Raw genomic sequence first — 23,271 nt, 5'->3', positions numbered from 1 at the left:
CCAGATGTCCTTTTATCCTGCCTTGCAGGTCCTCACTTTGATTTTAACCAGAGAGCTCCTCTGCAGAGAGAAATGGCCAAAAAGCATTTTTAAGGCCAGTTATGCTCCTGTTTCTCCTTGGACTTTACCCTCTGTTGGGAGGGGGAGACTTTCAGCAGTGCAGGGGTTTTGCAGGGAAAATGTTGCTGTGCCACACCTGTGAAACAACCTGAAGGCTTCCTTCCAGCACTGACCAAGTTCTGAGAACACACATCTCACAATGAACATTAGAAACGACAGGACTGTTTGTTGACCTCTACGTGTCAATCAGTGTCTTGCTTCAAAGGGGTGATTAAAATACAGCAGGGTGCACACACAGCCTCTGAGATGGTAAAGGAAGCATCCTGCTTAATTCCCACTCAGTGCACTTTGGAATTCCTGCCCTCCAGGAGCTCGCTGCTCTCTGCCTCTGTTCTACCATACATCCTTCTTCCAGGGCCACTGCCTCTGTGAGCCAGCTTTTCTCCACCCTGCCAGCAGTGCGGCCTTTTCATCTTCTGCCATCAAAATTAACAGGATGAGTGGAGATAATTTGCCTGACTCACAGGTTGGTTTCCTCACTTCACACATTACTCAATCATTCCTGACAGAGTTGGTTACTCTGGGAGGGCCAGTCCTTGGCACTCAAGTCAGTTTGAGTTTTGCTCTGGGCTCGATTGAGATGCAAGTGATCTTTCACTGCTTTTGGTAGGGCAGATCTGGGCAGGATTACGTCTTTTGACAAGACTTTAAAGAACAGAGATCTGCAAGGAAATATTTTTTTTTATCTCTTAGAAGACAGTAATTTACATCTTTCTCCTTATAAAAATGTAATTCATGGCTGGTAACAGACACTAGCAAAGTGTAAACAGGAGCTGTCAGGAAAAACTTAATGAAATCAGTTCTGTTCCTCCTGAAATTTAAATGTAAACCAGATTGTTTTCAACAGCCTTTTGGAGGAAAAATGTGGGATTAGGGAATTGAAATCATATCCTAAGGGGAGTTCTTGCTTGGGAATATACATTTCAGGTCTTTTTATTATTCTGCAATATATACTATCAGACACACTCAAAGAATTCAACATATTTTCTTAGGTTATGGGAACAAACGGTGGACAAAGTGGAATTTACTGTCACTAACTTCCATATACTGTTTTTTTTTCCATCCAACTCAGAATTAAGCAAGATTCTGAAATGTCAAAATCCTTTGCAAAATGGAAACTTCTCTCCGCACAGGCCTTTTTAAGCTCTTTACTGGCAAAATGAAATCTGCTTACTCTGTGTGTATACCAAGTAAAGATAACCTCTTTCTGTGCTCATAACTAAGCCAGAAAAACAAGCAAATGACCTTTCTAGCCACTCAGTTTACAACTGCCTACTCCAAGTACAATTAACATTGTATAGCCTGAAGGCAGGATGATTCAAAAAGCTAAGTTTGTGTGAAATCCATTCTTGAAATACAGATAATGCTTTTTTTGTCTCTTGGCTAAATATGATCTTTCATTTCCCTCCTGCAGATTGTCCTAGGGAAAGTGTTCTGCTGTATTTATATCCTGCCTCCCATTTCTCTGACCTCACTGCTCAGTTTGAAGTACAGACTGCATTCCACTCTTCAGACATCTGGGAAAGTTGTCAGGATTTTCCTTTTACCTAAGGGGTCTCCCTTTCCACTGAAGTGCAGTAGGGACATACAAAGGTCACTTTGGTTCCATTTAGGAAGTTGTTGCTGCTGTCTTTTCTCAAGACTTTGATGACAGTCAACATTACTAGTGATACCAAGAAAGCAGTTGGCATTCATGAGATTAAAGAAAAAATCCTATGGTCAGTATAAGACTAAAGCAGCATCAATATTACAATTTTCTCTATTTTTCTCTGGAAGTGTTTTTGGTTGGGTTTTTTTTTCATTAAATAAAACCCCAAGCCTAAGCTTCTTCATTCAGGCAGAGCTTGTAATGACATAAAGCTCAAGCAGCCCAATCTTTTTGTCTATACCCCCTGAAGTCCTAACCTGGTAATTCAGAATTAATTCAATAGACAATAATTAAATGATTGAGGTAGATGGGAGTAATTTGCTGTCTCCTCATTCCTGTCAGCTCAAATACCTTCATACTTCCTCTTCTTATTCATGACTTGCAAGGCAATTGCTTTAGTGTAAGCTCTCTGTTCTGGTCTGCTTTCTATTTTACCATGGTTCTGGTATTTGATTTCTACTATAGTATGCCTCAGTGCTCCCTTCTCATATAACTACCCTTCAGTGATCAAGTCTGCAAGCAAGGAAAAAGGAAATCTGCTGGCAGCCTACCTGCCGGATTCACTCTGTTTACTCCTCAGCAATTGTTTCTGTAGCCATATCTTGCACCTCCACCCAGATCTCCAGGAAATTTAAGAGTAGAAATAAGGGCAAAATAACAAGAGAAACGATCCCATTTCCTGCAGGAAGCAGAATTAATTCCTCGAGGTAAGTTCCTCAAAATAGATTTGTATTTTGTAATGAACGATGGTCTACATGTTTTTGTTGTCTGGATTTTTTTTTTAATTCTGCATTCTCAGAACAGTCTTGTTCATTTTTCTGTGAGCAGGTGGCTGAAGGTGTGAGAGCTGGTCCAGGGAACCTCCATCCCTGCTATGGGAGCCTCTGACCCCAGGACCAACAGGTCCTGTGCAGCAGCTCTGCCCAGGACTCCCTTCAGCAGATCCCACCCCAGAAAACACCACTGCTGCTATAGCCACTTTTTTAACAGATACTTCTTTAGATAGTATGAGGTGATTTAACCATCCCACTCTCCAGCCCTCTGGAAAGCCTTGGGAAGAGCCAGAGCAGGCAGAGTCCAATAGACAACTCACAGGTTTCAAATAAATGCTGTTATTTCTATTTGTCTCCTCCAGGCTAACCAATATCTATCTTTATGTAGGTATCTTTATAGAGTTCCACATGTTATAGGGTGTTTTCTTCATAAGTTCCCTTTAGTACTCAGGTATTGCCCTGCTCTGCCTGAATAAAAGCCTGTGCTGGCCCAGTGGTTTTGTCTGCTGGTGTCTTTTCCTAAAGCTACCAGCTGGTGATTCTCACTGGCTTTCTGGCAAGATAGATGCAATGAAAGTACCAGTGTGGAAATTCTGTGGTCATACTAGTGTGGCACTGGGCCAGCACTAAAATTTCTCCTCAACAAGAAGGACATAATGTGCTAACTCAGCTCAACAGCTTCCAGCCCCTCCAAGTGCCCATCTACTCCCAAACATACAGGCACAGCCTTCAAAGCCTCTCTTTTTTTTGGCTCTTTTAGATATATATATATGTTGTCTGCCAAAGCTTGATGGCAGGTTATATTTGGATTGCACCCAGTGCTGATGTGAATTGCATATTCAATATTCCAGCTGCTCTGTTGGGAAAACAAAGCATGTAAAACTAATAAAGGCAACAAAAGCCATGATTATATCAGTCCTGAGAATCCTGCTACTTGTGGGGAATAAAGTCTAAGTAAATATAGATTTTTAGATAGTCAAATACTATTTAACAACCCATTATTACGTAAATAAGTTATGAATTTTCTGTTCCCCTAAGACAAAGCGATCACTCCGTGGCCAAACAGATTAGTCTTTTCCATCTGTGCAATTATGAATCATAAAAGATACTTTTTTATGCAATTTACTGGAAAGAAAATAAATATTTTAATCAGCTAAGGGATGCAATAGTTGGCATCCAGACCTCTGCTCAGCCAGCATCACCTATTCAGTGAAGGAAAGATGATGCTGACATCCACTGACTTCAAAGTGTTTTGCTTTGTGTGGTCTTGAGGAGTTAAGAGTACCACTTGTGAAAGTAAAATTTAACTGTCAACTGGGAAATTAGATTATCTCTTCTGAGAGAAGCACCATCACAAACACATGAAAGCATCTGCCAACTCATACATCTTTACTTCTGTTTGCCTTTGCAGACAAGAACTCGTCCTTTTCTATTTCCTCTGGTATGAACATTGCCAAGGGCTTAAAAACCCAAACCGCTGCCACACTTTCTACCCACCACAACAATTTCCTGGATGAAATCCTTAATTTGTGTTTCCTTTTGGAAAGCAACTGGAAAAGTGTGATTTCTGTTTGTTTTTCTGTGAGGTTCTAGATTACACATTATTTTAAAATGTGTGTGTGTGTCCTGTTTTTTTAACCATGTAGATCTCCTTTTAATCTCTTCCTGACCTCTGGCCCCCTGCACCAGCAGGCTGTTGTGCACCCAGCAGCACGAGCTCCGGCTGCTCTCTCTCCCTGTATTCCTACTTATTTGATGGCTTCTGGCAATTGTAGCTGCTGGTGACCCACACTGGCATAGCAGAGACAGCAGCTGTGCCAAGTGTGGCAGCCAGCAGGTTTCAGTGACGCCAGGGGAATGGATTACAGGAAACATTTATTTGAATGGGAGATGCAGTTTCTGCTATAAGTATGAAAAATATCAGGGTTTTCTGTGGCTCTTTGGCTCATGCTTTTTGCAAGCTGCTTGTAACTGAGAATAGTAAGATAACTAAGCAAGGTTAAGATCTTTAAGGAATTTAAAAAAGGCCAAGGTGACAGCAATTAAAAAAAAAAGAGAATTTCACATGATGATAAATAGTTGTGATAATTTGGGATGGCTAACCATGTATACAAATCCACTGTGATGGGTCTGACCTTTTCTGCTGTAAAAAGACATGTTTTTTCTTGTGTGTGTCTGTGCACCAGTCAGAATAGACAGTGCCTGGGTTCCCTCTGGTGCTGGTGCAAAAGTGCAGCCACATGGTTCATGCAAATCATCTCCTCAGAAGGTAAGATTGGTGATAATCAAGAGCGGTGCATTAGCTTTCCAATTAGGACATTTGTAGCATTTGGGGAAATGTTTTTTTTTAACCTCTGATTCACTACTTAAAAATCTCAGCAAGAAAGATAGAATCAACATGTGCCACCAACGAACTTTAAAGCAGCAGATTTTACTGCACCCGCCTGCACTTGCAATGAGCTGGGTGCAACTCTGAGACCCTTGCAAATGTGAAAATAAGGGTGAAGGGTTCCTTTACTGACTGGGAGAAGGTGAAGGAAAGATGCCCTGGGATCATGGAGCAAAGCTGAGCATGTGTCTAAGTGTTTAACACGTGGGGCCTAAGTAACATCACACTGGGAGTCAAAGAGTTTCTTTTATTGGTATTCCCACCACAGGCAGTGCAAGATGAGAGGGAAAACAGAAAAAAATTGGACACTTCAGCGTCAGGCACGTGGTGCTCTACAAGGGACAGACTTACACAGATAAACTTAAACCTGCATGAGGTAACTTTAGCAGCTATTCAGTCTTGGATGAAGTAAATAGGGCAGGGTTTTTTGCACTGGTGAGGTGGCCATGATGAAGAAATACAGCTGCAGCAGGAAGTGTGCATTTATTTAAATAAACTGAGCTTTGATACATGGTTTCTGAAACACTGCAGGATCAGGAAACCAGGAGACAACTAAAATACATTCTTTCTTCTTTAATGAAGTCCTGCTGAATGTTTCCCTCGGCTTTCAGATGATCTGCTGTATGATCTGTGAACGTCTGGCACCAGAAATACCTTCATGTATGTCTGACAGTGCTGCAGGGAGGCACGTGTGCACACCTCCCCAGGCCAGGGGCTGCCTGCCTGGGGATCCCACTGATGGTGCTGGGCAGTGCAGAGGGGTTGGGTCAACACTCTGAAACACCTGGAGAGGAAGAGGCTGCCGGGGTGACAGATGGGGATAGCAGGCACAAGGGAGCAGCTTTTCCCTCTCTGGCAGGACAGGGGTGAACTGGGGCCCTGCCAGAGGCCAGGAGCAGCAGTTCACAATCACAGAACGGTCAGGCTGGAAGGGACCACAGTGGGTCACCAGGTCCAACAAACCTGCTCCAGCAGGGCCATCCCAGAGCCCAGAGAACAGGATTGTGTCCAGATAGTTCTGGAATATCTCCAGTGAAGGAGACTCCATACCCTCTCTAGACAATCTGTTCAGTGCTCGGTTACCGCACAGTGAAGAAGTTCTTCATGTTCAGGTGGAACTTTCTGGGCATCAGTTCCTGCCCGTTGCCTCTTGTCCTGCTGAAGAGCCTGGATCCATCCTCTTGGCACCCTTCTTCAGATATTTATACACACTAATGAGGTGCTCTCTCAGTTGTCTCCTCTCGAGGCTGAACAGCCCCAGCTCCCTCAGCCTTTCCTCATCAGAGAGATGCTCCAGTCCTTTCATCTTCGTAGCCTCCACTGGACCCGTTCCAGGAGTTCCACATCTCTCTTGTCCTGAGGAGACCTGGACACAGCACCCCAGATGTGCCTCACCTGGCCTAAACAGAGGCACAGGATCACCTCCCTGACCTGCTGGCACTGCTCCTCCTAAGGCAAAGGGTTCTCACGGCAGGCTCCTCCTCCGCGGCGGGGAGGGGCCGAGGCCGCCGGGTCCCGCCGCGCAGCTCCGGCGGCGGGCGGCGATCCGCAGCCGCACCCGGCCCGGCCGCTCGGCTCGGCAAGCTGGCAGGAAGAGGAGAAGGTGGAAGGAGAGAGCAGCAGCACCGGGAACAGCAGCCCAGGGTAGGCTGTGCGGGCGGGGGCGGCCGCGCACCTGCCGAGCCCCCGGCGGGGGCGGAGCGGGGGCGGCTCCTCGGCCGCGGGGCCGCTCGGGAGCGGCGGCCGGGCCGGGCCGGCCGGGGGTGTTGGGGAGCGGCGGCCGCGGAGCTCAGTCACGCTGCCGGCCACCAGCGCTCCGCCGCCTTTTGTCTCCTTTTCTCCCGTTTATTTTTCCACGGGCGGGCGCTGCCCGGAGCTCCCCATCCTGCCGGACGGGGAGGGTCGTTTGGAGGCGCTCCTCGGTTTCGGGGGTGGCACCGCAGGTTGGTGCCCCGGGGGCGCGGGGCTGCCGGCGGGACCCGAGACAGAGCCCGGCCCTGCCCTGCTCGACACCTGCCCTGGCTGTGGGTCCCCGGGGAAGGCGGTGCTGCCCCTTCCCCGGCTGGGCTTCCGCTGCCCTTGACCTTTGGGATGGCTGGAGCCGCTCTGGTCTGTCCTGCGGCTCCTAGAGCACCAGCTCACCGTGCGCTCACAGGGGCTGTGGTCCTATGTGGCTAAGCCACGGTGAACCCTTTTTTCCCCCTGTATTAAATAGAGAGAACGCGGCTGTATAAGGCCCCAGAGTGATGGATTTGGCAGGTTCTGGTTCAGGTGCAGAGCTGCCGGGTATTAAGCACAATGTGCATTTGATGCGCGTGTGTGCGGAGGCGTTTTGAGCCCTTAAGGACACCCCGGGGAGGGTTTGGTTACCCAGTGTCTGCAGACAGAATTAATCTCAGCCCTGGGGGAGCTGCTCTGTGGCTGGGCAGGACCTTCCCGCTGCCTCTCCAGCACAGCTGATCCAGGGTTTGCCGTGTTTGCAGGGGGAAAGAGCCGCTCACCAGTGACTGTTTTCCTGAAATAGGGAGGAAGGTATGCTTCAGCCGCTGCAGCAAAGGCGCAATACCAAGTTTGAAAGGTAAATATGGTTTTAAAGTAAATACCGGAATATGGGTTTGTACATTGCAGTGCAGCAAGGAGGAAGTGGAGGATTGGTTTCACTGTCGACAGAAATACTTGCTGAAAATGAAAGAACATTAAACAAGTTTGTGTGATTGAATGGGTCGTTGTCCTTGGGCTTCATCAGTAAATCTGAAATACAGAAAATGTGTTGGTAAACTACTGGTTATGTGTTGTAGCCTATTAGTGTAATTTCTGAAGTGTAGCGTGGTTTTTAAATCTGTTTTAATCTACAGTAAAAGGTGATCTTTACCAACTGTTATTACAAGTTTTATTGCCACAAATTTCTTTGCTTATGGGGAGGATGTTTTTTATGTTTATTAAAATGCACGTGAATGTCGGAGGAACTTAAGGATGTGTGGAGACAGAGATAAGTTGTTGACAGGCAAATGAGAACTCAGGTGTTTCTGCCTGTGGTACATAAAATGAAATCAACCCCTGTCAGATAGAGATAGGCTGCAGTTCTCTCTGTGCTGCTGATAGTCCAGTCATCTGTGCTGGGGAGTGACTGGGATCCTTGTGATGGGATTTATGGTAAGGATGCACTGCTGGGAGGTGGTGTATGATCTGTGCAGCAAGTGCACAGATGTGCAACCTGGCGTGACCACTGAGCACTGAAACCTTTTGTAAGATGTGTGAAGTCTTCTCCTGCTTGCACTAGAGCTGTTAAATAGTAACCTGCTAAACAATTGCTTTGCTATAATGATAATTGCCCTGTCCCATTATATTTTAAGAGAGCCGTTTAAGGAGGTGTTTGACCTCAGGTGTTGTTCTTTGCTGGCCTCTCACGTTTTTTTCCACTAGATATTTTTGTCACCTCACTTGGTATGATCAGTGAAATAATTTTGGTGTTTGGGACTACTGAGAGAGATGAGAAAAGTGGTTTGAGATCATCCTGAAATAGATCTGTTACTGCTGGAAGAAAAATTCACTCCTGGTGTGAGCTACCTATGCCAACCTCTTTTTCTCCTTATCTTTTTTCTCCCACTTGGAGCTATCTGCAGCTCATTTCAGTCAAACACAGATTACTGATGAGAAATTGTTGTTTTGAAATGGAAATTTTGAAATCTAACTAACCAGCTGTGGCTGTAAGGGGCAATCTCACCTTTTAGTCCTTGTCTTTATGCTTCTGCTGCCTTGGATTCATCCTACGTGGCAATTTTGTGGCCACAGAATGAGTTCATATTCTCTATTGGATCAGCTGTATTTCAGGGCAGGATTTCTGATGGATCAGGCACCTGAACCATGGCTGTAGGACTACAAGGTCTGACACAACAGAGGCAGGGATCTGTATCTGGAGTTGGGAGAGGAGGGGGTGGGGTTGCACTTTCCCTAACCTCCTCAACCTCAGAGAGGAGGTAGGAAACTCGTGTTGGGTAGGAATGATTATGGGGTTTGATTAATTGCACAATCTGATTCAGGGCCAGGGAGGGGGTGGAACATGCCAAACATGATTAGCAAGTCAAATCACTCTTAGGGTAGGGAGGTGGCAAGCTGAACCAGGACACTGTAGAAAAAATAGAGGTATGACAAAAATGTGTTAGCATAAAGGAGCAGAGCCTTGATCTTCTGGTGGGATACTCTGTTATGTAAAGAGGGGGTAGTGTTCCTCCATCCCTGGGGAGAAGGCCTGTGTGGGTGGTGAAGCTTTCAAGTTGCCAGCTTGGACATAGCAGATCCTGTTGAGTGTTGTCACTTACCTGGCTGAGGAGGAGCAGTTTGGATTTCTGTAGTAAGATGGGGCAGTGAAGATGAGAGGAGAGAGTCTCACACCTTTGCCTGCCCTGTGGCAGCCCCTAAAATTCTCTGGTGACCACCAACCGTGGGTTTGGCAGTTGTGCTTTCTTGCTTTGGCTCACCTCCCGTTGTCTACCAGGAGAGCTGATCCTGAATCCTGCCAGCTTCCTGTCAGGAGCATGGCAGTGGCTGGTGCTGACATTAACCAGGGCTGCCAGGAGGGTGGCGGGGTTGTTGCAGACCCTGGAGTGTCCCCTGGCATCCTGCTGGGGTAGCTCGGTTTGTATGTGTGAGTTGTGGTCACACCTTTTGCATACAGCTCCTTTTGCCACCTGACTCAGCAGCTGCCTGCCAGGTCACAGTGCAGCCAGTTCCTGTTGCAGTACCTGTAATAAAATGTGGGGTTTTTTATTGTTGAGGGGCTTCAGCCCACGTTGGAACAAACAGGAGGAACTCTGTGATGCTTTAAACCAAACTGCCACAGTCTCGCTCTTCCCCGTGTGTTAAGGACACACATGATCCTGCCTTCTCCCTTCTGCTGGTGTAGGGAGCTTAAGTGGTAAAAAAACTTGGTTTTTTTCCTTTTCCAAGTTTTCTGGCTATGTAGAGCTTTGTGCAGTGCTGATACTGGGTCAGGGAAATGGGGTGGAAGAGGGAGTGCTGGTCAAGCCTTGCTGGCAGCATTGTTCAGCAGCACCCACTCTCAAGCTGGAGGAGTCTCTTATTCCAGGCTGGAAACACTACAGCCATTTTTGAACAAATTGCAAGCTCATGAATGTTTCTGATGTGCTCAAACAGATCTCTGTGAGCTGGGAATTGCTTATTTGTAGTCATTCAGGGACAAAAGCGGAGTGTTTTGATGTAAGCTGGCTTTGGATCAAGTTTTGAGTACATCTTCCCTTTGTGTCTCCACTGCTTTGTACTATGCCAAGCTCTCAAAATAAATTATAAATTATAAAAACCAGAGAAGGCTGCAATTTGTATAGGCTTAAAATTCTCCACTGCATTTTTGATGTAAAGGTTAGTGATGTTAATTACTTGCCTCTGAAATAGATAATTGCTGATTCAAATGTTATGATTAGAAAATATCCCAATAACTCGACCACACTATTTACTTACCAGCTTCTCTTGTTTGATGATCAGCAGTAAACAAAGGCAGAGTGAAGAATTTGCCACGTCGTGACTGAAGGTAAAAGGAAAAAAAAAAACCTACAGGGAGATCAGCTCAGCAGCAGATATTCCACATTTGTGGCATCCAGAGGTTTTGGGGGGATCTTTGTTACGCTTCCAGAAGAAACAAATAACGCTGTCACACGTACATCATTGTGTCACTTAAAATCTGGTGCCAGCTGTGGTGTAGATGGCTCAGCTTCCTCCGGGGATTCGTTTCATCACTTCATTCTCACGAGATCAGTGGTAAGTCTTGAAGTGTTGGTGGTGATCTTTGCTGTGGACAGTGTGAGTTTGTATCTGTTGCCTTGCTCAGAATTTTTGCTTTTTCATTGCTTAATACATACAGGAAGAACATACAGTCAGTTGTATAATAAATAAATATTGCTGACATATAAAAAGTGAGGTACTTTGTTGGGAAACCCAGACAAACCCTTACTAGTCAAGTGTGCTGGAGAATAAAAGCCTTTTGTCCTTTTCTGTGCAAGGTATGTATTTGAAAGGATAAATTGCATTTTCAAGCTCCTAGGTGGGAGGAGTGCTCAAGATTAGCTTTCTTTTCTTAGCCAGAAGTGTATTTTCTCCCCAGTAATTTGATGTGTGATACAGACTTGTACAATTACAGTGTTAGTTCTTGTGATGCCATGAAGATTTTTGCCTTTTCTTTTATACCCCTGTTGTACCTTTTTACAACTTCTGTATTTTTAGTGCTTTTTGCCTACATTCTTGGACTTGTTTGTTCAGCTAGGAGACTCAACATTTTAGAAGCTTCGTAGCTGGGGATCAGTGTGCCCCAGAGCCCAAGGTCCTCTCCAGAACACATTCTGTAAACCAAGATAGAACCAGACAGGGGAAGGTTCCTTGGGGAGGGGGGCTCACTCGAGCCTCTCATTGGGGAATCTTTGATAGATCTGCTAATTAGTAAAACCTATAATGTTATACCTGATCTTTTGGGGCTGTGCATTGTGGTGTGCATTTCGGTGCATTTGACCTGGATGTGTGCACCTGGGGCTCCTTAAAATAAATACCAAGGTAAAATCCCTTTTTTCCTTCTGTGTTTGACTCTTGGTTTTAAGACCAGGAAAAGGCATCACTTGCTACTGCAATATTAAAAAAATAAAAAGCAACAAAACTCCCCAGCAAAACCAAACAAAAATCAAATCCTCCTTGCTTTAGGAAAACTAATCCTGGAAGCTTTATGGCATGTGCTTTCTGAGATAGAATACTGAGTCAATTGTGTGTGAATAACAAAAAAATAACGAAAGACCAGGCACTTTCCATCTGAGCAATTTTATCATGTGTTTTCTCTAGTTGAGCAGCAGGAACAAAGTAATTTCAGTTTTATCCCTTGTGAGGATATTTTCAGTCATGAGGGTGAATAACTCAGCTCATGGGATGACTCTTTTTAATGCCCCTGTGAATATGCCAGAACTATAAAACAAGACCCTGGTTATGTAAAAGTTTGTAAGGCAAAAAATGATTGAAAAAGGTTCATTAAAAATCAGGGACTGTAGCAGGCAGTGTGATATCAGATATTTGTGTGTATATATGTACTTTTACTTACAGATGTTATTTTTAAGATCGAGGCTAGAAGGAGCCAGTAGATACACTCTGGGTACTTTTAAAAGCACAAATCCACAAAACACTCTCCTTAAACATCTGAGATTGCAGGTAGAGAATAGAATAAATCAGATTAATGTCTTTGTTTAATGCTTGCAGTGACAGTGAGATTCAGATGCCCTTTTAATTTAGCTGAACAGTAGAGAAAGTCCCAAGGATGCCAGTGAGGCACAAAGGAGAATTCCTTCCCAATCCCAAAGCTGCTCACTTCTGTTCCATGTGCTCCAGTGTCAGTCCCATTTTCCATCTCTAGAAATGACTGATTTCTATTGTTAGAGGAAGGCAAAAGTAAAGTAAGATCCTAAAGTAAGAAAAGAAGGAACACCCCACAATATCCAAACTGACAATTGAGAGAGCCATCACTTATGTCCTAGTAATACCACAAAACCCAGCGAGACAGGGAGGTGTGCAGTCTGATTATCAGTGTGTTTGAAGTTGAACTGATATTTTATAGCCCCCAAAGGAGGGTTGCAAACAAGGCAGGTCAGCTCTGTGGGCTCAGGGTGCTGCCACGTTGTCCTGCCTGCTCCCGTGTGCCACCAGGCTCCCTCCCAAAGCCTCATCAGAGCAGATGGGAAGGAGCATAACTGGGAGGGTGGTTCTTCAGTCTGCTGGAGAGCACAAAAAAGCTGTCTTCCAGTATTCCATATTATCAATGATTTGTGTAATGTTTTTTGTGTAACTTGGTGTTAAAAGAAAATCTAAAAAAAATAATTTCCAGATTTTTTTTTTTTTATATTGTAGGTATAGAGCTTTCATTTTCTCTCTTACTTTCCTGCTGTATGCCAGCTTCCATCTGTCAAGGAAACCTATCAGTATAGTGAAGGTAAGAGAGGTGGTGTCCTTGTTTAAACATCCTCCTGCTCCTGTCAGACACAGATGTCATTGTCTTTTTCAGTATTTCCTGTTGTGAAAGGCAAGGTTAAACTTTAGCTTGAAATGCCTTCAAGATGAAAGACTGATAAAGCTGGTACACAGTGATATTTGCTTGGTAAACTTTAGTGAGACCACACCTAGAATATTGCATGTGAGTCTGGGTTTTGGGCTGGAAACAGCTGTGCCTACACTTCATTCATGTGAATTAATCTAATTAGAGATATTTGAGAGGTTTACATTCTTATGGTTGAGAAAAGTTGCTCATAACTGATGAGTTGAACATTCCACTGGCATTTCCAAGAGTGTTCCCAGTACTGTTGAGCATCGTAATCATCGTTGTCTGTACCCTTGTGACTGTTCCCAGTAAAGCTGATGACACAAACTCTCTAATTTTGGGTTTGTTACTTTAATCGTCAGTGTTTGTAGCTTGTGCCAAACACAAACCAAATCCCCCAGTGCTGTCTTGTATAAAACTGATGAGTAACAATGGGCAGAGTACTTGATGTTACTGCAGAATTTCGAAGTTGTCACTGTCAGAAACACCAGGTTACAGTAGAATGTTTTTTCTAACCATGCCATTACTCCTTCATGGAATGGTGGCTTCACCCAGCAAAATACCAAGCAATTAATAATGGCCAACAATTTCACTGATTTTGGTGGGTTTGACACGGGTACTTATAAATCTAGAATTGTTAAATTTCTTGCTGTAGGAGAATTACCAGTCCCCAATTTTCCATTTTCACATGTCCTTTCTGTTTCAGGGAGAGCTGCACAAGCATTGTGCTGCTTCACATGAAGTTGAGGTTGACTCCTACAAAGAATATGCTGCCCAGATCCAGCCTGTCAAAAAGCCATTTAATGCCTCTCAGTGTGGTTGGGAGCCATTTGGTAAGGCTTGGGTTTTTTTGGTTTTCTGTTTTCCTTTCCTAATAATGAGCTGATATTCGTAATTAGATTATTTGCTTCTAGCTGTTTCTTCACATATGGGGGGATGTGCATGGAAGGGGTGTTTGTTTTCCATGTCCTCACTCATTTCTCCACAGAAAGTGAAGTTGTGTCTTACCTTATGATGTCTTTGCTACTTAAAGTCACTTAAACAAATTATATTATTTTACTTGTTAAAGCTATGAGATGGTTTCAGTAGATCAGTTTTCAGTCAGAAAATGGGATTTGTCTTTAGAATGTCTATTAAGGAAAAAAGGGTGAAGAATAAAATCAATCATTATCATTTTCTGCTTGTTTAATTCAAGGTCCAGCAATCTTTTAAGTGAAATTACTTGGTGCTTATCTAAATTGGAACTTTTCAGAGTCCTTATCTGCCTGAAAGAATATTTTCCTCTCTGTTTTAATGAAGAAAAAGGGGAGACTTTATTGCAGGAGAGACTTGTCAACTTACTGGATAGCTTATGAACCTGGCCTTTCACTTGAATAGAAGAAAAAATATTTGCCTACTGAACAATTAAAGTTTAATTTAATCGTATTTGACTTTAAATGAGACTTTGAATCATTCCTTGACACTTTTATTGCTACCAGGAACATCAGTGGAACAGATTAGTCCATTCTGTCAAGGTGCCAGTCCACCCCAGCCTGTGTAACCATACATTCTAATAAGTCTTTAATTAGCAATTAAAAAAAAGTCCTGCTCTCTTCAAAGATAATTAAAGATCTGAGCTCTGGGGTTTCTGTGGACAAAATGCAGTGTATTAACTGCCTGCTGCAGGGTCTGCTGGAAAAATTTAATCCCCCAGGTGGGATGCAGTTAAACTTGGGGAGTGTTTCTTGTCCCTGGGCCGGGGAGTTGAGTTTGTTTGTCTGAAACATCGATTGACTTTTTTTAATGGAGACTTCTGAGCCCAACTGTCCTTCTTTTTTCATGGACATTATTGCCAAGCTGCCCCTTTGGAATGGCACTCTAGACTTCACTAGACTGTTCTTTCAGCTGTTTTTCAGGCAAAGCTGGGAGTGACACTGAAAGAAGGAATATGCTTTAGTATCTGTGACTTCATGGTCAAAGCCAATGGCAATTCTGGCGATTTATTGCAAATAAATATACAAACTGTCTATGTGGGTATGAGCTCAGGTCCCTTGAGACTTGACTTGGTGTTTCCATCTGGGTGGAGCCCCTTCTGCTCCCTCCATCCTGTCTGCAGTTCCCTTTTAGGTGTGATTATGGTTGTTTGCTCTACAGGGCAGAACTCTGGGGTTTTTTTAAGCAAAACTTTTCTGTGCTTTGTGAATAGCTGGAAAATGAAATGCAAGAGGCTTTAACCATTTAAAAAAATATTAAGCTGATTCTTTGAAAGACTTTATAATGGAATATTTTTTTTCAGCCTTTTTGACTCCTAGGACTTCACGCTTTTGAAACTCATCTTTCCACTTTTAATCAAGGCTGTTAAATTGGATTTTGGATTTTCTTTTGCCTAAGGCCTCATAAGAAAAAGGCACCTTGCCAGTAACTGATGTTTCTTCTCTTCCAAAATGCTGTTTTGAATAAGGTAGAATTTAGGATGGGTCTACCAATACTTTCCTGATATATTAGAGGCAGAAGGGGTTTTTTTTTGTTAAATAAAACATTGGCAAAATGTTTGCTGAAGTCTGAAAGTGCCTACTGAAAATTAAATGTCAGTGCATGTTCACTGACATTTTTCTTGTTATGTATAGAAATGGTTGGGAGGTAATTAGTACATTTAAACTGATAATTTGTTTTGAAAATTATTCTTAGATAAGAGCAACTACAAACAGTTACTGGGAGCGCTGGATTACTCATTTTTGTGTGCATATGCAGTTGGAATGTATTTAAGGTAAAACCCCACTCTCTTTACTGTTTATTTATGAGGCTGTGTGACTTCTGAGATATTTTGCTTTCCTGCTGCAGAATTTCTGATGGAGAGTGAGAAATTGATTGCTATGGGGAAAAAGACCAACATGATTCTGAGCCCCAGTGGTCTTAATGTCTGATATATAGAAAGTTTTTACCTGCACCAATCTTGACTGCCTTGTGCAGGAATATTTTCCAGGCTGAAGTCTAGCCTGTCTTTTTTTCATGCAGAATATAAAGGAATATGCACTGGAATATCTGTCCTCAAACTTAATCAGTCTTCAGATTGCACTGATTGGGTTAAAATGATTGTCCTGGCTTTCTTTAGAGTCAAAGAATGGAGCAGATACCTCCTAAAAATAATACCAAGCCCATCTTAAAGCGTGTAGTCTTAGCTGCTGTTTGGAGATGCTTCTTTTTATTGACTAAAGCCAGACCCTTCATGAGTAGAATTGTTAGCAAGGGAGACAAGTCTCACTTCAGATGGCTGGAGACACATAATTTGGAAAACGACTCTGTAAGTAAATGGCTTTGAATGTGCTCCAGATGAGTATCTTCTTGAAAGATGGTTGTGCAGATGTCAGAACTTAGCGATTAATGAACTTGAAATGTTTTGTTGGGTTTTTTTTTTCTCTGTCAAGTGCTAAAAATTGCTCCTTTGCTACTGCAAAGGCAACCAGCAGTTACCAGTATGGTTTCTCCTCAACCAGAATTAAACAACACAAAATATTCTTCATTTGTGAAGGTTTTTGGGGTGTGATCTCATTTTTAATTATGGCTTTTCTCTTTATTTCCTTCCCTGTTCCAAGTGGACTCATAGGAGAGCGGCTGCCCATCCGGTACTATCTGACAGGGGGGATGCTTGCCAGTGGACTCTTCACTGCAATGTTTGGATTGGGTTATTTCTATAATGTACATAATCTCTGGTTTTACATAATGGCCCAGGTAGGCACAGTGTTAATTTAGACACTCAGAGTTCTCATGGTGCTGTTCAGGGTAATACCAGGGATGTTTCACTTGCACACAGTGATGAGTGGTTGGGTGGGAGGATGTAAATGCTGGAATATGTTGTTGATGACAGGCAGAAGTGATAGAGTGGATACCCCCAGGTATTTATTTTTGAAAAATGGTGGGGTTTTTTTGTTTTAGTGGAAGAAATCTTTGAAAGCAAATTAGTGTGTTTCACTCTGTGTCAAATCAGTGATCAAATCTTTGCAAGCTTAAATGTGGGCGAGTTTTAAAACAAGCATATTTACTTCTGTCAGTCTGCCAAGACCTGAGTGACACATCCTGGCTTTCTCTGCAGGAAAATTGCATTTATACTGCTCATGATGAGCAGGCTCCCACACTGGTGTGGCTGGGAACAAGCAGTTTATGTAACGAGATTCACTATTTGAGGTTTTTCAGAGCTCTGATCAGGTGTCACAAGAATTTTTACTGTTGGCCTGCAATGGAATTTAGGTCAGGACCAGGGTAGGGTTGGCTCTGGGGCCATTTTGGACAGGTCTGCACCTTGCACTGCTGCTTTCTGTGTTGTTGCAGTAACACTCTCACCTCTGGCACGTCTGCATGGCACTGAGCAAGGTGGCATGCAGAGATACTAACCTGGGCACAGCACTTCTGTAACCTTGTCACCAATTAATCTGTCACTGCCTCAGCCCTCTTGGATCAGGTGTTTTCCAGGACAGGAGCTGCCTGCTTTAGGGTTGAGCTGACTGTCTCTGCCCTGTGGGATGTGGTCAGTGAGCCCTGTAATTCCAAGGGTGGTCTGACATCACCAGCCCCATTGGTTTTTGTTGGGTACAGTGAGGTTGGGTTTTGTTGCATGTTCAAATGTGAGATTTTGCATTGTGATATTTGTGTCATGGTGCATTTGTAGAGAGGGAGCTTTTTAGGAGTTGAGAGGAGTTAAAGTTCTGTGCAACGTGGAGGCTGAAATAGTTCTTACTTCATCCTGAGTATATTAAGTAAATTCCTCCTCTCTGTTTATTTGCAGGTGTCTGTTAAGCATTTTAAAGTTATCCAGTCTCCCCTAAAGTTGCCTTTTTTTTCTGCTTTATTTGATTGCAAACATGCTTTGCCATATGCTCAAGTTGAGATAAGTGTTGTGCTGCTGCTTGAGTGTGGGGAATTCACTTCTCTGCTCAGCTCAGAGCAATGTGATTTTTGGTAAGCATGTGACTGAATTACAGTATTCTGTGAATTAAATCATAAACTAATTATAGAGATGTAAGTAGAGGGAAGAATCTCTGCAAAACTTTGTAACTTGTTTATTCTTGGGGAAAAAAAATGTCTTCAAAACCCCCCACTAAATTTCTAAATTCAAAGCATTTGTGTAGACTTCCTTTTCCCAATGCAGCACTTGGCAGGAATGGCGTAGGAACCTGATTTATGGCAGGGAATGTTTATTTATTATTATTTGTATATACTTTCAGATAGCTAATGGGTTGGTGCAAACCACTGGCTGGCCGAGTGTCGTTACATGTATTGGCAACTGGTTTGGAAAAGGAAGGTAAATGATAAATAATCCAAAGTTTTGGAAGTACAGATCAATACATTCTGGGCTGTGATATTATAATCAAATGAAATATCTTTCTTTGGCTTCTGTGGGGTTTTTTTTTTTGGGATGAAACAAGCAGGTAGAGTTTTGAGAGGTGTTTCCTTTGTTATGCTGATTAATTTATATATGAGTTTGAAACTGTCTCACTCATGTCAAAACAGTGTTCTGTGGTAGCTCTTTTTCAGATGAATTATTTCCGAATTTTATTAGAATAATTCTTGCAAATATAAACAGTCTAAAACTACTCTGAGTAAAGGCTGTTATTATGCCACTTTAATGTGGAATTTCCTGTGTTTTCATTTGTGTTTCAAAACAGTTGTCAGGGTGGAACTGTAAAAAATACCTTTGTGCAATGTCTTTTTTTCTAACACACTTACATAAACTTGAAAATTTAATTTAAAAGACAAAATACATATGGCACCTGATTTAACCTTTCTTTTATCACCTTCTTTAAATCATCTGCTTGGGGCTTTTTTTTATCTTAATCCTTCACAGAGATCACTCATGATGTTTATTTTGTCACACCATACAGTAATTTTCCATAAATTTTGCAAGAGCTACATGCCAAATCCACTGGCTCTGATAATGGTTGATGCATGTAGCATATAATAATGCTACTATGGTACCATCCTTTCTATATGTAGAGTGTTATTGTCTCAGTTCCAGAGAAGGATGTACTGAAATTCAGTATTTGATTTTTATATAAACCACAGGGTAGTTAAGACTATATAGGCTCAAACTAATTTTCCATTAGGAAATGCAGAGAGTGGTAGCTGTAACAATACTGAACAAAACCAGTGAGTTTGTGCAAAATAAATACATTTATTCGGGTTTTGCTTTGTGCAAAAGCAGCATCCTTTACTTTTTGGATGCCCCACAGTGGACTGGTGAGTAGGGCTCTGGTTTGAATGTCAGTGACCTGGTTTCATTCTGCTATAAATCCCATGAAGCATGAGCAGACCTCTTAGATCTTGTCTTCAGACCGTGGAAAAGGTTTGGGTTTGTTCAAGTTAGGCTACTCCAGATAAAATCCTGCTGAGGGCAAGGCAGCTTTCCCATGACTTACAAGGGAAAAAAAATCCCTGCTGTCATGATTTCAATGGGATTTTTGTGGTTTACCTTAGCTCAGCTGGAGCTGATGTACAGCAGCTCTAATCTGGGATTTCCAGGCAGACAGGAGCCTGATGTGTGTGTTAGCCAAGCTTGTGCAGGTGTCATCTTCTACCAGAGCCCAGCAAGTCCAGAATGGGATCAGAAAATACTGAATTTGCCCCACATATCCTGTACAGTTTGATTTCTTCTACTTGATAAGTGTGACACATCCTGCAAGCATCAGATTATTGGTGCAATGTGCTTGCAGGAGGATTTTTATTCCCAAAAGCATCAGACTTGGTGTCCAGATGCTACACAACCTGAGCATACTTGTTTTAATCAAAGAAACTATCCAGAAATAGGCAAGCCCTAGTGGTGTTTTTAAATGGCAGTAAGTGCAGGATGAATTTTGTCATGCACAGAGTATTTACAACAGTTTTATTAATATTTAGGTGCCTTGAAATTGCCAGATGGGGATTGTAGCATAAATAATCAGTTAAAGAACCGTAAGACTGCAAATATTTCAGTGACACCACAGATGAACAGCCATTTTGATACACTTTTATCAAGAGATTAATGCTTATAATAAATGTTTGTGTGTGTTGTGTTTTTTTTTTATTATTTAAATGCAGGAGAGGTTTGATCATGGGAGTCTGGAATTCACACACTTCAGTGGGGAATATCTTGGGATCCTTGATTGCTGCTTACTGGGTGTCCACGTGCTGGGGTCTCTCCTTTGTGGTGCCTGGGGTCATCGTGGCTGTCATGGGGGTTGTTTGTTTCCTGTTCCTTATTGAACGTGAGTGCTTCAGTGGGACAGAACCATGGAGGGCTCGTATTCCTCAAGCTGTGCCCATGCTTAGAGAACTTCTTCCCAGAACACTTGGTGGAGAAGAGCCTGTGTACCTCCAAAGAGTTTATACAGTCAGAATCACAGGATCACTGAGGTTGGAAAAGCCTTCCAAGGTTATCCAGTCCCAGCTGTGCCCGATGCCCACCTTGTCCCCAGCCCAGAGCACTGAGTGCCACATCCAGGCCTTCCTTGGACATCTCCAGGGATGGGAACTCCAAACCCCCCTGGGCAGCCCCTTCCAGTGCTTGACCACCCTTTCCATGGAGAAACTCTTCCTGATGCCCACCCTGAGCCTCCCCTGGCCCAGCCTGAGGCCGTTCCCTCTCCTCCTGTCCCTGTTCCCTGGCAGCAGAGCCCGACCCCCCCAGCTGCCCCCTCCTGTCAGGGAATTATAGAGAGAAATAAAACACCTCTGAGCCTCCTTTTCTCTGGGCTGAGCCCCCCAGCCTCCCTCAGCTACTCTTCATCTGATTTGTGCCCCAGACCCCTCCCCAGCTCTGTTACCCAGAAGGTCCCCAGCACCCCTGACAGAATGACATTCCAGAGCTCAGTCCATTGCCCTGTCATTAGCTCTTGTGTTGATAAATGATTTCAGTGTACCTTAGCAGAACGGCCCACCTGGCTGCAGTGCATATTCTGTGCTGCCATTCAACCCATGCCATCCATCCTCTGTGCTATGAAATACAGGAGTCAGCTGATGAGCAGGTTTTGACACTTTAATTTAGAAATTAAAGAGGAATGCCCCATCCTGTCCCTGTGCAGACTCGGATGTTTTACTGTGACTGTCCTGTCTCAGGAAGAGAAGTCCTGCACATATAACAATAATTCTGTCATGAGCTGGACTGCCAGAATAGCATTTTTTATCTGTACTGTCAGTTTATTGTCAATTTTTATCTGTACTGTCAGTTTACTGTCAGTAAATTACACTATTTGAAAGTGTTGTAGAAGAGATCTTCCTTAGGCTTGTTTTCACCATTAACTATGTGTGGTATTTTATTTCAGATCCTAGAGATGTCAGTTGCTCCTGCACACCGTCCAGTGTAAGTGAATGCATTTTCTTTTTTGATTTTTGCCTCCTAATACACACATTTATTAAGATAGTTCTGGAAATCAGATTGTCTGGGTGCTCCTTTTGTGCCAGGCTGTTATAACTGATCCTGTACTTGAGGCAAGGATTGGTCTTCTGTGCTTCACTGGTAAACCAGGAGCTTATTTTCTCTCAAAGCAAGTGAATCAAGAGGTGAATTAATTTGTTTTAAATAAAGTTTTGGAACAAATGATCTTATGAAAGTAAACCAAGTCAAAGCTATTCATCTCTTCTTTTGTGTTTTATTGAGTTTTCTTACTTTTCTTCAGTCTTCCTGAGCACCTTCCTAGGGTGTTTTATGTGCTCACAATTAAGTATTTTAGAAAGTTGTGTCAGTGGTGGAAAGATGTCCCTTGGAAATCCTGAGTTGCTGTGTGAGAAGATGATTCCTTTCCTGCCTCGTGTAGCTGTGACCCAAGAGGAGGGAGACAATCCAAATGGAATTGGAGAAAAGGAAAAAGCAAGGAAGGGGAACAAAGAGAGCATTAGGAAGACCAGCTGTGTTTAACTTCTCGTAACAGAATGTCATTCCTGGCCCAGTTTTGTTCAGGACTGTGCTCACAGGTTGATCTTTTTTCATGTTCCATGAGACTCTGGTCTGTGTTTGTCTCTACTGCAGCCAAACTCTGGAGCAATTCTTGCTCCAGGCTCCCAGGAACCTCTGGGCAATCAGGTCTGCCACATTTCCAAGTATTTTTTTGGGATAGTAGAGGGGATTAGCAAAGCAGGCCATGAGGTTTCCCATGTCTGAAGGCAAATCAGAGGTGTAGGTCCCAGGGGAATCCCACATGGAAATTGTCTGTACATGTGGATTCCTGTGACCTTTTCTTTGCAAATCTCACGGGTTGTACAGGGTTGATGGCTGTTTTTTCACCACCTAATATTTTCAGATAGATGGAGTTTTGCATTTTAAGTGCTCTTGAATAGGGACTGAAGGCAACTTTTCTAGTCTGTGTTCTCTCTTCTTTACCAGTTAATGCTTTTTTTATCTTCATATGAAGCACTTCTGATAAAGCTTCTGAATGCATTTAATGCTCTGTGGAACTCCTACTCTTAGTTTATTCCTGTGAGACAAGGTGGCTCACACTGCACTCTGTATTTTTCATTTATTTCTCTTTCATTTCTTAGAAGTAATTTCTGTAAATTTTGAGAGCATTTTAAGTGACTCTCACTGCCTGCTGTTAGGAGTCCCATATTTCCTTAGCTTTTAGGTAGTTCAGAGCATCATTTTTTCAGAATATCCAGTTAAGCCTTATGGAAGTAAGTATTTATTTGTTTCAAATACACTTTAACTGGAAAGCGTAACTAAAGAACTATGCACAGAGTGTTGCTCATATGTCTCAATGAGCTGGTGTGGAAAATTTTGACATGGAAGATCTAATTGCCATGATACTTTTAGCAAAAATTTAGCATTTTAGGAGCTATTTCCCCCAGCTGCAGAAAAGGACAAGCATTTGCCTTAATCCTCTCTAGTGCAGCAGCAAGGTCACTGCTCCAGGCTCACTCTCACTGTGTGGGATGTACTTGACCTTCTGTTTCCCTGGAAACCTCCCTCTCCAGAGCAAAGGAATCACTTCTTCCTTCTCAATTCCCATTTCACATCTGGAAATCTGGGAGGAGTTTATAACAGGGCTTCTCCACCTGCCTTGGACGCTTCTCAGATTGAGATTTGCTTTGTCCTCGGGAGCTTTGTCACTGGGACTGCTCAAATGCTTCAGTCCTGAGTGGTCTGCAAGGATTCTAAACCCTTGTGGAAGGGGCTCACAGCTTCTGTTTGCTGCAAGGAGGGTGGGTTTCTAAACTAGGGAAATTAATTAGGTAAGAGTAGAAGTTCAAGATGTCCAGATGTAGATGTGGTAATGACAGTTTCTGCCTGCAAAGAAAAGTGAGTGCTAATTGAAGGAAGGTT

At 43.1% G+C, this 23,271-nt stretch overlaps 1 protein-coding gene across 6 annotated transcripts in view; it reads left to right on the top strand.

Moving 5' to 3' along the window:
* Window positions 1-6,432: 6,432 nt before the first annotated feature.
* Window positions 6,433-23,271, top strand: part of SLC37A1 (solute carrier family 37 member 1) — a 36,306-nt gene continuing 19,467 nt past the window's right edge. The window contains exons 1-10 of one of the 6 annotated variants that reach the window (XM_048290407.1): window positions 6,433-6,574; window positions 7,414-7,508; window positions 10,430-10,702; window positions 12,821-12,902; window positions 13,714-13,840; window positions 15,675-15,753; window positions 16,580-16,715; window positions 17,767-17,939; window positions 20,055-20,221; window positions 21,278-21,315. In XM_048290407.1, coding sequence (XP_048146364.1) covers window positions 10,647-10,702; window positions 12,821-12,902; window positions 13,714-13,840; window positions 15,675-15,753; window positions 16,580-16,715; window positions 17,767-17,939; window positions 20,055-20,221; window positions 21,278-21,315 — 858 coding nt within the window. In that variant the 5' untranslated portion in view covers window positions 6,433-6,574; window positions 7,414-7,508; window positions 10,430-10,646. Of the gene's footprint in view, window positions 6,575-6,700; window positions 6,874-7,413; window positions 7,509-10,408; window positions 10,703-12,820; window positions 12,903-13,713; window positions 13,841-15,674; window positions 15,754-16,579; window positions 16,716-17,766; window positions 17,940-18,205; window positions 18,283-20,054; window positions 20,222-21,277; window positions 21,316-23,271 lie in introns of those variants that run through there. The other 5 variants (XM_048290397.1, XM_048290386.1, XM_048290401.1 and 2 more) reach the window with 5 other exon arrangements.

This window comes from Corvus hawaiiensis, chromosome 2 (genome assembly GCF_020740725.1).
Source record: "Corvus hawaiiensis isolate bCorHaw1 chromosome 2, bCorHaw1.pri.cur, whole genome shotgun sequence".
Lineage (NCBI taxonomy): Eukaryota > Metazoa > Chordata > Aves > Passeriformes > Corvidae > Corvus > Corvus hawaiiensis.
This window is presented reverse-complemented; position numbering and strand designations above follow the sequence as displayed.